Consider the following 15,397-nt stretch of genomic DNA (forward strand, 5'->3'; position numbering starts at 1 on the left):
TTGTTGATCAGTAAATCATTTAGTCATTAGTTATTAGTTTAAAAAAAAGTTTCTGCATTATTGAAGATTTTTTGCTTTTCACAGTTTATATGTCATATGAAAACTAAATAACATAATAAATTGTGCATCAGTTAATATTCTTTTTTTTTTACAATGTCCTTTATGAGTCAGGCATTTTATTGTGGTGTAATGTGCGAATAACTCTGTGGGATACGAAGTCCTGGATCAGGACATTAAATGTAAAACCATAGATATTTGCTGCTACTGGGGCATTAATGTTTTTATCTACAGCATCTAATATCTGCAGTTTGTTACAGCAGAAACAGTTACATTATAACGGGCATGCAACAGCAGTTTAACATTAAAACATCTGTTTTCCTAATGCTTATTGATGTTTATAAGAAATACATGAAGGTACCAAAGGGGATTCAGGTGAGGGCAACAGCCTGCGGGGAAACGGCATTGGTGGGTTACCCAAAATAGAGTTAGAAATAAGAATTTTCTTACGTCTTGTGCGCATTTAAAATCTCAACAGTTGTGTTCACAAACTACTTTGGTGACATCAACTCCTCGTCTGTACGTGCATTCAGAGCTAGTGGGCGACATTTCTTCCATGCCCTTGCCCATCACTAAATATATTATGATGCTCATATCAGTCCCAACCGCTATTACTATAAAACCCTGGACTTCTACATGCTCAATCAACAATAGCCTTCAGTTAAAAATACTGAAAGATATAGAGAGAGAGAGAGAAACCAAAATATATGGCTGAGATGAAATGCTACAGAAGCAGATTCCTACAGGCCGCACTGTGTGTTGATGGCGTCGCTTTGACCTTAAGGCCCCTTACGCTACCACCAGGTTGACCAGACTGGTTTCACTTTGTCAAGCCGAACTATGTGAGCGAGCGGAAAGCGGACGTCAGATTGACAAGACAATTGATCTGGGAGGAGTCCCGGCGGCCGCTGGTGCCCTGGGCGAGCGGCGTCTGGCCGTCCCGTGAGCTCCGCCGGGGCCACCGGGCCTGTCACTCTGTTGTGCTGTTAAACAACTGCAGTCAATCCATCCCGCCGCCTGGCTGCATGTATGGAGGCAGACTATACAGCATCGCTGCCGGCCTTTTGTTACTCTGACTGCCATTCAGCTCTCCGCGTGGCGTTCTGCAGCTGCTTCACGCGGCAAACCCCTCCCTGGAAACAGAAAAGTGTCCGTCCACCGCCAACCATTGTGCTGCTGAATGTTTTCGGACCTGAGGGGTTAAGAAGTGGCGGAGGTGGCGGTGTCAGTGGAGGGATTGCCTGCTCCGCGACGCCACGATTCGTACAACAATGAGCTTTTCACACTGACCCTCGGCTGGAAAATAGGCTTAATGTCTGCGCTGCACCAGAGCGGCCTGACTGTTTACTTTCCTCACACACACACACACACAGGTTCCTCCGCCGCGGTGTGCAAAGTCACAAAAGCCGTCACAGTTTGACGCGCGGTGTGACCACGCGAGCTGACACGCGACCTGTGAGCCATTCATGTGTGCGTGAGTGAGAGGCGAAAGACGACCCACTTAAAGGAAGTTGTGACTTGGCTGCAGGGCCTCGCGGGGTAATCTGGTTTGACGGCCCGGGCGGACAGGACAGACGGACAGGTGACCGGCGATAACGTGTCACACCGATGACATGGTGAGCAGACAAAGGTTGCGCGTGTGACCTGAGGCGATCCATGGAAGGCCTGTGACGTCTCTGTTGCAGTGGACAGAGAAGAAATGTAAAGCGTTTTTTGTGAGGTCCATACAAAGTGCCCTCTAACAATCCCATTGTGTGTTCAGTGTTGGCCGGGCGACGCCCACCACCGTGCACCTGGGAAACCGCAGTCTGGGAACTTCAGCAGCAGCAATATCCAGAATATCAAACTGCCAGGAGGTGGTTGACGCATTGGATTCACGCGATCCACGCAAATATTTGATTGCAGAAAACTGCATGAGCTTGTGACATTATTGCCTTTTATTTAGTTATTGTTGGAGACCCATTTGCACCCATTTCTAGAACTATCTTTTTGGAGACCACATATTGTAGCTCCACTTTCTCTGTGTGCAGAGCAGTGTAGAGTTTATTAAAGCTTTTTTTACATATTCTTTTAAGAATGAAAAAAAAGTCACCTTCTGTGGCTTGAGAGTTTGATAAAGGGCAAAAAATGAATGCTCTGATATAGGTTAACTGCAAGGACTGGTTCTCTGTGGTTTTTTTATTATGAGTTAAGTGACACCTTTACATTACATAAAGGCACAATAGGGCAGTTTACTAAATGTTCATAAATGAAAAGTCAACCTACAATTTTTTAGTGATCAAACAAATATATTATATTATATATATATTTCATAATTATGATCTCATGAGATAGCTAAATCATAATTATGAAATCCATACAGATGCAACGTTGAATGTGGATGAACGTCCACATACGTTGGGCCCAGTGAAGGTTTCCGTTGTGAGCTAAAGTGAATTGGACACACATGCGTGTTAGTTTGTCTAATCTCTCTTGCAGACAACATGACTCAATTGCTGACTGCACTTTGCTTAGTGAGTCGTGCTGAATGTGTGTGTGTAATCTGAGTCTCTTTGTTCTGGTGGATTAGCAGATTGTCCCTACTGTCTGATGAAACCCTGACCCGCCTCATTAACCTGAGTGATGACCACGCTGATGGAAAACAGTGAAATTATAACCCCAGCAGCTAGGACACTGATGCACTTAACTGTAAGTCCAAGCTAAACTGCACAATACGATGTCAGCGCTACAGCTCCTGTGAGGGGGGCCAGAATGACCCGGCCACATTGAATGGCATCCAATAGGGGTTATTATAACAGTATTACACAGCAGTGTGTGTAATCATCTTGTTGATGCTCAAAGAAGTACTCAGTCATGTTTCCACTGTAGTTGTTACATAACAAAGAAAAGCTGACAATCTCACTATTGGCCTGGATTTGTTTTTCTCATTGATATTGACTGCATGTGAGTCCAATTCTGTTCTGTTAAAGGGATGTAAACCACATCCCGGACGTAGAAAGTGTTCACTTCTTTCATTTGTTAAAAATGTAAAAACATCTACTGGGGGCCACGTGTTACCTGTGAGCAGCTCCTTCAGGGTGGTGTACCAGGTTTGTGTGTGTTCTGCGGACGCATTGTGGAGGTGCAGAGTCTCCTCCTCCAGCCTCTTCCCCCTCCTCCGGCAGCAGAACAGGGCCACGCCGAGGACGGGTCCCCCCAACTGCTGGCCCACCGCTCGCCGCCGCTTCACCTTCACCGCAAACACGTCGCGGAGCATCAACACGCCTGGCTGCAGCGCACACGCCTCAGCTGCAGGGAGAGAGGTGGGGTCAACGCGCAGTCCCTGAACCCAGCACGCAAAAAACTTTACTAACTTCACTATGTGATGATTACATAAGAATTGTGTTAATAACATCTGTAAAGAGAGGGTTTCCCATTATTTTGTCAGGAAACTAAGTAGGCATACTGCTGCTGGTTCATCTGTGTCCACATTACATAATGTACAGTACAGCAGCAATAAGCATGAGGGGGGGGGGGGGGGGGTTAGAGGAGCTCAGACAGTACAGTCACAGTTACGTCAGACAGTGTGCAGAGTCCGCCTGTTACAGTGGGTCCCAGCGTTCACAGCAGGTTGACCAACATCTGTACATGAACAAAAAAACTCCTCAATGAGATATTAATCCACGGTAATTATTACAAATATTCAAATCCAGATTTTGAATTATTATTTATTATCTTAAACCGCTTATATTTTACAGCCCAGTCATAGAACTTTCACTTTTTATTTTAAAATGAAGCTATAGTTCAAAGGAATTCAGATGATTATTGTTGGACCATGAACAGCAATGGAGGCATTTCTTGTTATTATATTGATTTTTTGAATCTACCTAATTTATTGTTAAGATTTTGCTGTTAAAAAATGATCTGGTTAAGAATTTTCAAAGATTAACAATTAGTTGTTAACATGAACAATAAACAAACAAATTGATGTTGAGTACAAACAAGTCTCTTAAGGTAGTGAAGAATGAAAGAAATGAAATTACAGAACGAGCTATTAAGCAGCTCCCCTGTGAACAGATGATGAACTGAGACAACAGTAATTAAACCAAACAAACACACCAACAGTGTGAAATACACAATGAACAGCTTATAGGTTCTCAGAGGGAACAGATCCATTAGCAACAAATTATAAATGATGATAACTGATTAACTACCCCTCTGTGTGAAATACCCTCCTGCCGTTATCAGATACCAAAAAAAACCCAAACCTCCCCACCCCTCTCCCACCCGCAGAGGCCAGCGCCCATATGTCAGGGTCACAGTATGTGTGACGGTGGTCTGTCTGCTGTTGTGGCTTCAGCCCCTGCTCAATGTGTTGATCTCACATTTGAACAGATTCAAGTGATACAAAAAAGGAGAATCCATCATCATTTAAAGAGCAATAGAGAATGGAACAGCATTCAGCAAACATACAGAGAAATACTATTGTTTCTTTGCCGGAGACAAGGTTGTGATCCAAAACAAAAAAAAACTGTCTTTTAGACAAAACCATAACCACCAGAAGAGAACAATCACTCTCAATAAGGTTTCGCTGTTGCCATTATCCCAATCCAAGTTTTGAAATATTGAGTTTCATCCTCCAACACTGTTTAAAACTATTAACTTCCATTATTGATAACAGCCAACCGATTTATCTGCATAGCCGGAAATCAACTCACTCTGCGTTAACGATGAAAGCACAGCCTCTCTTACCTTGTAGCTTGAGTACAGTGTAAGATCGAAGTTGTAAGCTCAGTGCCATCTAAAATTAAGAAGATGTTCATGGTTTTGGATACTACACTTGGAAGAGTTGCACACTTTTATATACAGTAAAATAATTGCAACAGCAGGGGCAGCATAGGAGAACAAAACACTGAGAGAGTTCAGTCAAGAAAGAGAGATTTTGATGGATGAATTATTTCAGTTGATAATTAGAATAACTCCATGTCGACATTTGTATCCATTGTTTTCTGAAATGTACGTCACAACTCATTTCAGTAAAGTACAAAGGAAATATAAATAATTAAATTGAAAGAGAGAGACAGATTGTCCGTCCACCCCAATAGAGATAACGGTGATCTGAGTTGAAAGAACCCACAGAGTTTTTGCTCTCTCTGGTTCACACACACACACACACACACACACACACACACACACACACACACACACACACACACACACACAATCTATTGCCTGTCACAGGTAGCAGATGGAGATGAGTTCCCCATCATGCCCTCACCGACACACTGTGCCAACCTCATCAACATTAAAACACATACATACACACACACACACACACTCTCACACACACACACCTGTATATATGTATACATATATGTTGGCTACAATATCGTGTTTCTGTTCACTCTCTGGAGGCCTTACCTTCTCCTAATTTCAGACTTAAAGCAAAAGTTATGTTTACAAAGTAGTGATAGATAAAGATGTGCAATTGGCATATCCTTACAACCCACACGCAGATACACACACACAGTGGCAGTCCGGTTTCATGGTGACCAAGCCATGTGGCTCACGGTGGGTAATTATGGATGATACCTAATTTACACACACAACCCCCCCCCCCCCCCCCCCCCCCACACACACACACTGAGGCACCAGCGCTGCATTACTCCTCTTGTGTTTTGGTGACATTGATTATGTAAACTGCTGCTCTCTGATATTGTTAATTCATATGGATAGTTGATAATTCATATTCATAATTCATCTATGTGGCTGTTTTCTAGTGTGTAGTGAAATTATGAAGTGGTTCATTTTAATGAACCACATATGAATTGAGCAGATTTTCCATGTGAAGTTAATGGACATGATCTTTCCTAAATGCGCCGCACAAAGGAAACCGTGGTACTTTAAACAGATTGCAGATTTTTTTTGTGATTTCATTTTAACTGACAATGGAAAGTGTGGCATTCCTCTTTGAATGTCCTCAACACAAAACTGCCCTGGATAACAATTGTATGTTTATAATCTGAATACCAGCTTTAACAATTTCACTTGGTTTCTTTCATTTTCAAAGACTAACTAAATACGCCAAATACTTCGCTAGCCTCAGCCATCGTTGTTATGGAGAAGATGACTGAGCAAGTTCAAAAAGTTTTGTTGTTGCAGTTGAGAAGGTGCTGTTGTGCTGAATTCATCCAAGATTGACACAAAACGGGTGAGTGAATTAACTTAAGATGCAATTGGTATTATTAGTTTTGTCAACAGAGTGTATATATTAGAAGCCTACATCACAGAACCTAAGCCTGGTGGATGTTTCTAGTGAACGTCTCCTCTTTTTCATCAAAAAACAAATGATCTTCAACAACAAAATTGTTACTCCTTTAAACGGATGTTTCAACCAGGAAGGCTTTACACCATTCGGGAATGCATTCAAACTGCAGATACTGGGTCTCAGGTCCTGACAGACTGACTGGGTGTACCGAGATGAATTGCACAAATAAACAACAACAGCTGATGCATTTTTATAGAAATATCTAATCAACACACACACAGCATGCTGACAGGCTGACTGAGTGTGAGTGTGTATGCGTGTTTGTGTGAGAGTGTGTGTTAATCTCCTCACACTGAGAGACTCTAATAACCCCCCATGGGCCGAACCAACTGCTCTATACTACTGCCAGCACACACACACACACACACACACACACACACACACACAGTTTGGGCTTAATGACATTTAGTTGGATGAAATACAGCAAAACAGATTGGCTTCAACCACACACACACTGTATTTACACCTTAACACTTCCCTGCTAAGGAGTTCTGTTTGAATGGATTTCAACTAAAAGCAATCACACATTATATTGGCAAAATAATAAAAGACATACCATAATATACCACAATGATACTCAAATATAACCAAAATGTGGCCACAAGGTGACTATACCAGCATGTGTTAGGGTGGGGCAGTATATTGATATTATATCAATGTCGTAATACGAGATTATCATCTTACATGGTGGATATTGGAATATCACATGTTGTCTTTTACTGGTTTTAAAGGCTGTATTGCAGTAAAGTGATGTCCTGTTCTGAGCATACAAGCCTGCTCTCGCTGTTCTATTATTTTTCTTCACTCACTCAGTCACTGTATCCACATTTCTGAAGATCATTCTTTAAAAATACTGTGTATATTTTTTTATACAAGAACCAAGTCCTGCACTAAATGCTGTACATTAAAACCTAAAGATGTGTCTTTCAAAAGGGAGCGTTTTTGTTGTGCTTAGTCTTAGGAAAGCTGCAGATGTAGCTGGCTTGATATCAAGCTTCTGCCATTTCCTATAATCACAGGAGAAGGCATCTCATGCTGTGATCCGAGCTGTATGAGACCAACAGAGGACTGTGGTGGTCCTGCAAAGGTGCCTTTACCCGAAATCAGCCCATAGAAGGAATTGAGATAGAACGAATAAAAAAAATACTTGTGTATACTCATCCTCTCTCAGCTGAATTTGACACTTCATCTTAAATTTTAAACCCCAAAATTGCCTTTTTGTGTTTCAGTTTGAAGAATGGGCTTTGGCTCCATTCCTTTGGCCTTTTAACTTCCTGTCTGCACCAGAAGTTGACATATATTGCAGATTAACATCTGCTCCTTTTAACCTGTTATTGAACAAATGTGTTAGTGTTCTATTACAGAAAGTGCTATCCATTCAGGAAATGTCCTGACTCAACATCTATTGTTGTAAAACCGAGGAGTCTCATTTGGTTGTACGGTTATTCATTAAATAGTTGAATACATTGTATATTAAATGAATTGTAACTCATGTTGAGCTTCTAGTCTGACAAAACATCAGCTAGTGGAGTGAAGAAAATAATGTTTATAACTAAATCCTGCCTCACCGTCTTCTTTCTTTCCGTGAACAAGAATAGAACTCTTTGAATGGATTTAAACTAAAAGATGTGAACTCTGATAAAAAAAATATTAAATCTGTACATTCTGTTTAATCTCTAAGAGAGCCAAGTGAAATGAAAGTTCATGAACGTGGCAAAACATGTTCAGAAGCAGCTGTGCTTTGAGATCCTTCAGCTGAAAAAAGCCACAAAGTGTATCGAGGATGTCTGGGCCCGTGAGACAGGAGGACAAATCCAGTTTTAGCAACAAAAGAACATTTTATTTAGAAAATGAACCCTCACTGTGACAAAAGGATGTAACACCAACAACCTCATAACCCAATTAATACTGTTGACAGAACGCACACACACATCAACAGGACCACTGTGACCGTGGTAACTGACCTGTGGGGATCTCCGGGATGATGGGCATCCACGTCAGCCTGGTTTGGGTGAGCAGGACATCGTGACTCTTCTTGCCCAGTTTGAAGATGCCACGGAGGACAACACAATCACTGACACACACAGAAAACACAATTATTACATTATTATTATTATTTTTATTAGAAACAAGACTAATATTCTAAGTCTAAATATGTCTAAATTGTGTTGCTTACACATTGTCAATAAGTCAGTGAAGTTAATACTTCTTACTCCAAGGATTCATTGTTTTAGATTTATTTTGGTAAAGTTCAGACTGTGGGGCTTTTACATTGAAAGAGTTGGATAATACGTAGTACTAATGATAATGATTAATTTCTTCTGACTCATCAGTTTATTGTGTGAAGAAAACGCAGAGCTCTGTCTTCAGAGTGGAACCAGAATCTGAAGGAACCTTGAGAACAAACACTCACCTCTGCTCCTCTTCCCCCTCCCCTTCTTCCTCCACCTGCTCTTCCTCCCGCTTCCCCTTCTCCTCCTCCTCCTCCTTCTTCTTCTTCTTCTTTTTCCTCGCGCTTCGTTTTTCTTTCTTCTTCGTCTTCGCGCTGTCCCTCTGCTCTTCCTCGAACTCCTCTTCGGGCTCCGACATCGTTACCGGTTTAACCGACGAACGAAAAAAACGCTCCCACGCTTTTGTTCCTCTTTGATAAACACGGTGGCAGATAAGAAAACGGTAAGCTTATCGCCACTGATCGGTTGTGTTGTATTTCCGGGGTACCGTCGCTATGGAAACGCTGAGCAGGTTTACCAGAGATTTCTGTCACGCGGGAGATCCGGTGTCTAATAGACGCGCGCGCTTCCTTGTTTATCCCGCGGGAGCGCGCACACTGTGAGGATAAGTGATTGTGTCCCGGTGTTTGCAGTTGTGGGCATTTTATAGTTACACTATTTTTCAACGGGCCGACTTGTGGTTCTACTCTACTTGACCATTTCAAATGTATGCTACTTTATATGATGCTTATAGTGAGTATAGTATTGTAGAGTATAATTATTGATAAGGTCACGTGTATGTAGGCTACATGTTCTACCAATGGTGCAGCTGGTAAAAGTTGGGCGGCTGGTAGTCGGGTTGTCAGTTTGATCAACAAGCGTCTGAGGTGATATTCATGCGGTGGCCCTGAAGTGCTAATCACAACGGCAAATAGTAAAACATTTCAACAAATCATAAAACACCACGAGATGAACTTCTTACGGAGATGGTAGGGCCTATCTAGCAGAGGATGGACCCTTCTGATTGGACAGGAGTGTTTTCCTATTTGCTGTTGGGTTTTATGATTTGATGAAAGGTTTTCCTATTTGCCGTTGTGATTTGCACTTTAAAGCCACCATATTTTATGGCCAAAAAGGCCAAAGCCTTTGGAGGCCGTTGAGTATGTGTCCAGTGGACAACTGAACAAATGAGTTGTCATATGCATGACTGGTTAATTTTCCCATAACTCCAATAAAGAGCAGCGCATAACTCATTGTATATAAAAGTTCCAAAATACACACAACCATTTTTACCATTTAAGTCTACTGTACTGTATACACTCTTCTCTCTTTATGATTTTAATTGCCACAAACCAACCATTTAGAGCGCATGGTGTTTCCTTGCTGTGGGCTAAGCAATCGAGTAGCCATCTTATGTGTGTGTGTGTGTGTGCGCGCGTAGATGGCAGATGGCTGGATTTAAGCTGCATTAATCAGTGTTATGATCAGCCAACGGACTGAAACACAAAACCTCTGTTACAAAGAGTACTGCTGATGCTACGATTGATACTGATCATACTGCTAGTAAAGCTAAAAGCAATATGCATGATGTTTTATTACAAGCTTTTCTGAAAAAACAATAGGAACAACTGATCCCTATATCTATCTGTACATTGTTTGTTGGTAGATTTAAAGCATATTTTATCAGCATTGGTACCAGACAACTTTGTTTGTTTTTTTCCAAAAATCTCACAGGACTCAGAATAATTTCTGGATGAGACTACTGCCGTCTGACTTTCTGTCCCTATTATTCCATTTAAGAGGGAGGCTAAATGGTTGGATATGGCCACCATATTGTCCCAGTTGACAGACACACACACACACACACACCTACACACAGCAGGACATGGTTTGTAGCAGAGCTCTCATGCATAAACAAGATCATTTTCATAAATTAAAATCTCGCCTGCAGAATGAACATCTGTGCCTTTCGTACACACACACACACACGCACACTCACACACACACACACACACACACACACACTCACCGATCCTGGTTTTGTCCTTGTGTGAGATAATGTAGTTAACCTGTTAACAGGGTTTTCTCTGTAAGGAAATATGTGTTCTCTCCTCATGTGTTTATTGAAAATCTGAATTTAAGACCCACTTAAAGAACACTGTAGTCACGTGGAAAATTAAAAGGACCTCCATGTGTTGGACAACTAATCTCATTTACTATGAGGGCCATCGGCAAGTTTGTTAGCTGGTTCTCTGAAATAATAAAATAAGCTACCCACTGTTTATAGTGGATCATCTGATGGCAGATTGAGATGTGGGAGGTTGTAATGATAATTAATTATAATCATAATTTTATCTGCTGATCATTTTCAGGATTAATTATATCTATTCTGACCAACAGTTTGAAAGCCAGAATATTCACTTTAACACTTTAAATTTGTTTGAAAAGCTATTCAAATAATTAGTCGATTTTACAATTACACATTAAACTTGTCAACAATTGTAGTTTCTCCAATATATAGTTTATTATTATAATTATTATTATTACAACTATGTAATACTTACATTCATTGTTCCTGGACCAATCCACTAATCAGAAATCCATCTGATTGATTAGGCCGTTGAAAATGTGGAGTCCAGTATTACTTCAGACCAAAACTGGAGATAAAAGGTTCATCAATAATCACCTGCTGCAATCTTTTTCTTTTTTATAAATGTGGTTCAAACATTTTTAACGGCGTTGAACTCGACCAAAGTGTCCCGAAGGGGAACGGATCAACCCAAAGGGGAATGGACCAACCCAAAGGGGAATGGACCAACCCGAAGGAACCGTTTACCACCACAAGGAAGCGGCCCGGACCCCTCGGGGATGTGTTGCTGCGGATGAACAGAGTCTCAGTTGAATCACACGGAATTCCTTTTAATGAAAGGCCTTTATAAACATCTATCTTATAAAATATGAACAAGAGTCACATGAAAAGTTAACAGAACGCTACAGGAACGTTATAAAAAGCAAAAGGTGAAAAACCACATGGACAACATGAACATTTGGGCCCCGACACCGGCCCAGACCCCGGCTGAAAGCCGCCTTACACACCCAAAAATAGAGAAATCTTTATTCTTTCAACATTTGGAATCATCAACTGAGCGTCGCTCAGCTTGGAACAAAATTGCATAGTTTCCTCCAGATTATTGCTCATTGATTCTTGATTATTTCAAAGTGATAATATGGATAACGAGACATTCAGAGGGCCTCTCCTGCCGGTTGAGGGAGGCTACGTCGTCGATGTGACGGCGGCGTCGTCGCCCTCGTTGAACAGGAGTCGCAGAGCAGACGGGAAGAAAGACGGAAAGAAAGACGCCTATGAAACGACAGACACACACCGGACCGTCTGTCCCTCTATGTAACTGTCCTCCGTCCTCCTCAGTCTCTCGGTCCCTCGTCCTCCTCCTTCAGGAGTCGTGGAAGATGGCGTTCAGCTGGGCGTTCATCATCCGCTCGTGGTGCGTGTGTCCGTCAAAGCCCATCAGCGCGTCCACCGGGAGCTCGCCGCACCGCGGGTTGGACCCCCCGCCGCCGTAGATGGCCGGGTGCCCTCCGGCTCCTCCTGCTCCTCCGGCTCCTCCGTAGTGCACGCTGAAGGAGAAGCTCTTGTCGTAGTCGGCGGCCGGGGCCGCGGCCTCGTGCTTGAACGACGAGAAGTTCCCGTTGATGCTGAGCGGCGGGCTGAGCGGCGGGTCGAACGCCTGGCCGTCCGACACCAGGACCCCGTCGAAGAAGGGCTCCAGCGGGCCGTAGGGCTGACCTTTGACCTGGTGGAAGATGTGGGACGGCTCCATGGTGCCGTAGGGCGGGCTGGGCAGGCCGGCCGTCAGCCCGGGGCTCTGGTACGAGTAGTGTCCGGGGTAGGTGGCGGCGCCGGCGGGGGGCAGGTGGACCGGCAGGTCGGGCGTCTGCTCCGGCAGGAAGGTTCGAGGATTCAGCTGCAGGCAGCCCGCCACCAAGTTAGTGGTCGGCTGAGACAGACCTGGGATCAGAGAGACACTGGTCAATGGTGATGAATAAAGGCCTCACGGGGCATTAGACACTACACTATGGCGCTCCCAATATGGCCATATTGTTTCCCATCATTTTAAATCGATCCAACCACAGCGCCGGGCCCCGCGCTGACTCTGCGGTTCTGGTCAACGTGTTGCTGTAAGCTGACACTGACCTTTGCAGAGTGCCTGGACAAAGCTCATGACGTCGGGCGCCTTGCCGGAGCGCAGGACCTCGCTCAGGGCCCAGATGTAGTTCTTGGCGAGGCGGAGCGTCTCGATCTTGGACAGTTTCTGGGTTTTGGAGTAGCAGGGGACGATTTTGCGCAGGCATTCCAGAGCGTCGTTCAGCCCGTGCATGCGGTTCCTCTCGCGGGCGTTAGCTTTCATCCGACGGACCTTAAACCTGCAGAAACACAGAGCCATTCATTTATGTTTTTGTTTAACAATGGAAATGTAAAGCCGGTCTGCTGCTGGTAACATCAGGTCATCATAGACTTTAAGCCAAAAGGGATGAATATGTTGATCAGAGTTTGATCAGAACACCAATCCACTGATTAATTAGTTTCTGTTTAGTTCAGATCCATTTTTGCATTAAACATTACGACTCATTACAGATTTTGTATAATTAGAGCTTTGAGCAGGTGCTGAGGCTTCTGGGTAGTGAAATACTGGTCTGATCTACTTCATTCAACGATTGTTCTGATCACATTTGATGGATATTATTTGGTATTTTCATCAAATAATACTGATTTTTCCGCCTTTTACGGTAAATACATTTTTTACGGTATGCGGGTCAGATTTCCATCAGATCTACTTTTCACAGTCCTGCTCCTCAGAGGATGAGCCCTGCACATTTTACTACCGTGTGACATTTCTTTTAGCGCCACCCTTAACACGGCTGAAAGTTCACATCAATATGCTTCACCTCTGAATACGGGCCTTCGTCATCTTCTTCTTCTTCGGACCTCGCCTCTTGGGCTTGTTCTCGCCGTCATCGTCCTCCTCTTCCTCCTCCTCATCGTCGTCCTCCTCATCCTCCTCGAGGTGGTGGGGGCTGTCCTCCTCCTCTTCTTCGCCTCCCTCTTCTCCTCCTCCTTCTATGGGGCTGTGGAGCTCCTGCGTCTGCTCTGACTCCACTGACTCTTGCTCCTCTTGCACTGACCGGGTCATGATGCTGGTTCTCTGTTTGAGAGAAAAACAAATAAACAACCCTTCAGCACAATTAATGTATGTAGAAGAAATCCGATTAAAATGAAATCATTAAAAAGCCCATCAGAGGCCTGGTTTACAACGTGTTCCACTTTTATTGAGCTTTTAAAAAAATTCTGACAAAATAATAAATTGTCTTCTCATTTGCTAGTTATTCCAACTTTTAGATATGATTATTTTAAAATACATCCTATAGGCGGTTTAATTATATGATTTTTGGGGCTTCTTCTGATTTAAGTTTCGATGGATTTAACCTTACAATATATCGATATCTTGTTTTTGGTGATTTATCAGATAATTACTGCATTGATACGTTTATTTAATGATGAATATTTATTTCCATGGAATCCGACGTCGAAGATTTGTTTTAATTTACGTACACGTAGTTTACGCGGGAATTCTATTTATTTGACTTCTAACGTATGCTACTTTAGATCTTTTTGTTTTAGACAACAAAATCCGATCCAGTGAGATACATCAGTGTGGCCGCGCATCTCCGATAGATGCAGTGAACGTGAACATCGCAGTTACGGAGAAATCACCAGAGGCCTTGAGGGTGAAGAAGTAAACCTGAAGAAGTGGGAAACGTTGTTGAAATTTAATGAATTCCCCGACGATTATGTCGATTGTATTTCCTATACTTAAAATCACACATTTGACTCGGACGGCCTAAATTTTTATAAAAATATGGGACCTTTAGTTTGGGATTTGGGAAAATTAAATATAATATCCAACCGTCTACAGTTTAGTTGTTGATGAAATGCTCAAATCTGCAGCTTTGTTGAGTGTAATTAATAGATCGTATCTATTGATTGAATGTCGAAATTAAATGAAATGATCCGTTAAAAAAAAAAAAAAATCAGAACAGAAGATTTACGGATTTCTTCAACGCAACGAATCCCCGCAGAAGTACCAGAATTAGCGGCCCTGGAAGTCATCCTTTTCAATAATAGTTGCTATTATTACACAATGGGTATTTAAACCCTTTCCCGCTTTCTGCGTACTGGTCCCTTTTCCCCTCCACAGAGGGGTGAAGGTGAGACAGGTGGGAGAAGAATTAAGAGACGAAAACCATTTAACTAAATAAAAAATTGAACAAATGTTTGCATTGATGGGTAGAAGAAACAGCTGAGGGGAACAAAAATGTATTAATAGGAGTCGAAAAATTAAAGTGAGGTGACCAACAATTTTAAACAATCAGAATTATTAAAAAAAAGGAATCTTCATTTATTCTTTATTTGCACAATTTTCCTACAAATGAGCGTAGTTATTGAATTACCGAATTGGTGTTAATGGTTTCCTGATTTAAATGAGCTTTGATGGATGATTTATTTGGTAGGCCATGAATAATTAATCGGAATTATCATCCCGAAGATTAAATTGCACAGATCACTATCAGATGAATCTATCATGTGTCATGTGCTGCGTTATCTTTAAAAGAAGAAAACCCCTACCTGTTGTAGCAAGCCGCTGTCCGTCAGATCGCACGCATCCCGCGCGCTCAACGTGCGTGTCCGGGCGTAACCGTGCGTGATCGGCGCTGAGCTGTCTGAGGTGTGTGCGTGGGAGGATGC

At 42.6% G+C, this 15,397-nt stretch overlaps 2 protein-coding genes across 3 annotated transcripts in view; both read right to left on the reverse strand.

Annotated features, from left to right (window-relative positions):
• Nucleotides 1-9,127, reverse strand: part of cerkl (ceramide kinase-like) — a 22,308-nt gene extending 13,181 nt beyond the window's left edge. For both annotated transcript variants that reach the window (XM_037488613.2, XM_037488614.2), the window contains exons 1-3: nt 8,778-9,127; nt 8,329-8,438; nt 3,115-3,345 (exon numbers count right to left, since the gene is read on the reverse strand). In XM_037488613.2, the coding sequence (XP_037344510.2) occupies nt 3,115-3,345; nt 8,329-8,438; nt 8,778-8,953 (517 nt within the window). In that variant the 5' untranslated portion in view covers nt 8,954-9,127. The remainder of the gene's footprint in view (nt 1-3,114; nt 3,346-8,328; nt 8,439-8,777) is intronic.
• A 2,345-nt stretch (nt 9,128-11,472) lies between these two features.
• Nucleotides 11,473-15,397, reverse strand: neurod1 (neuronal differentiation 1). Its single transcript, XM_037489464.2, has 4 exons — nt 15,278-15,397; nt 13,540-13,796; nt 12,788-13,017; nt 11,473-12,601 (listed from the first exon to the last, which is right to left on the reverse strand). Exons 2-4 carry the CDS (start codon nt 13,782-13,784, stop codon nt 12,027-12,029), a joined length of 1,050 nt encoding a protein of 349 aa, XP_037345361.1. The 5' UTR covers nt 13,785-13,796; nt 15,278-15,397; the 3' UTR covers nt 11,473-12,026.

Source organism: Pungitius pungitius, chromosome 10 (assembly GCF_949316345.1).
Source record: "Pungitius pungitius chromosome 10, fPunPun2.1, whole genome shotgun sequence".
NCBI classification, from domain to species: Eukaryota; Metazoa; Chordata; class Actinopteri; order Perciformes; family Gasterosteidae; genus Pungitius; species Pungitius pungitius.

Coding starts and splice junctions, on each gene's coding strand:
- neurod1 (XM_037489464.2), bottom strand. CDS start 13,784: ATGACCCGGTCAGTGCAAGAGGAGCAAGAGTCAGTGGAGTCAGAGCAG. Junction 13,018..13,539: donor ACGAAGGCCCGTATTCAGAG/GTGAAGCATATT, acceptor GTGTTTCTGCAG/GTTTAAGGTCCGTCGGATGA. Junction 12,602..12,787: donor TGTCCAGGCACTCTGCAAAG/GTCAGTGTCAGC, acceptor CTCTGATCCCAG/GTCTGTCTCAGCCGACCACT.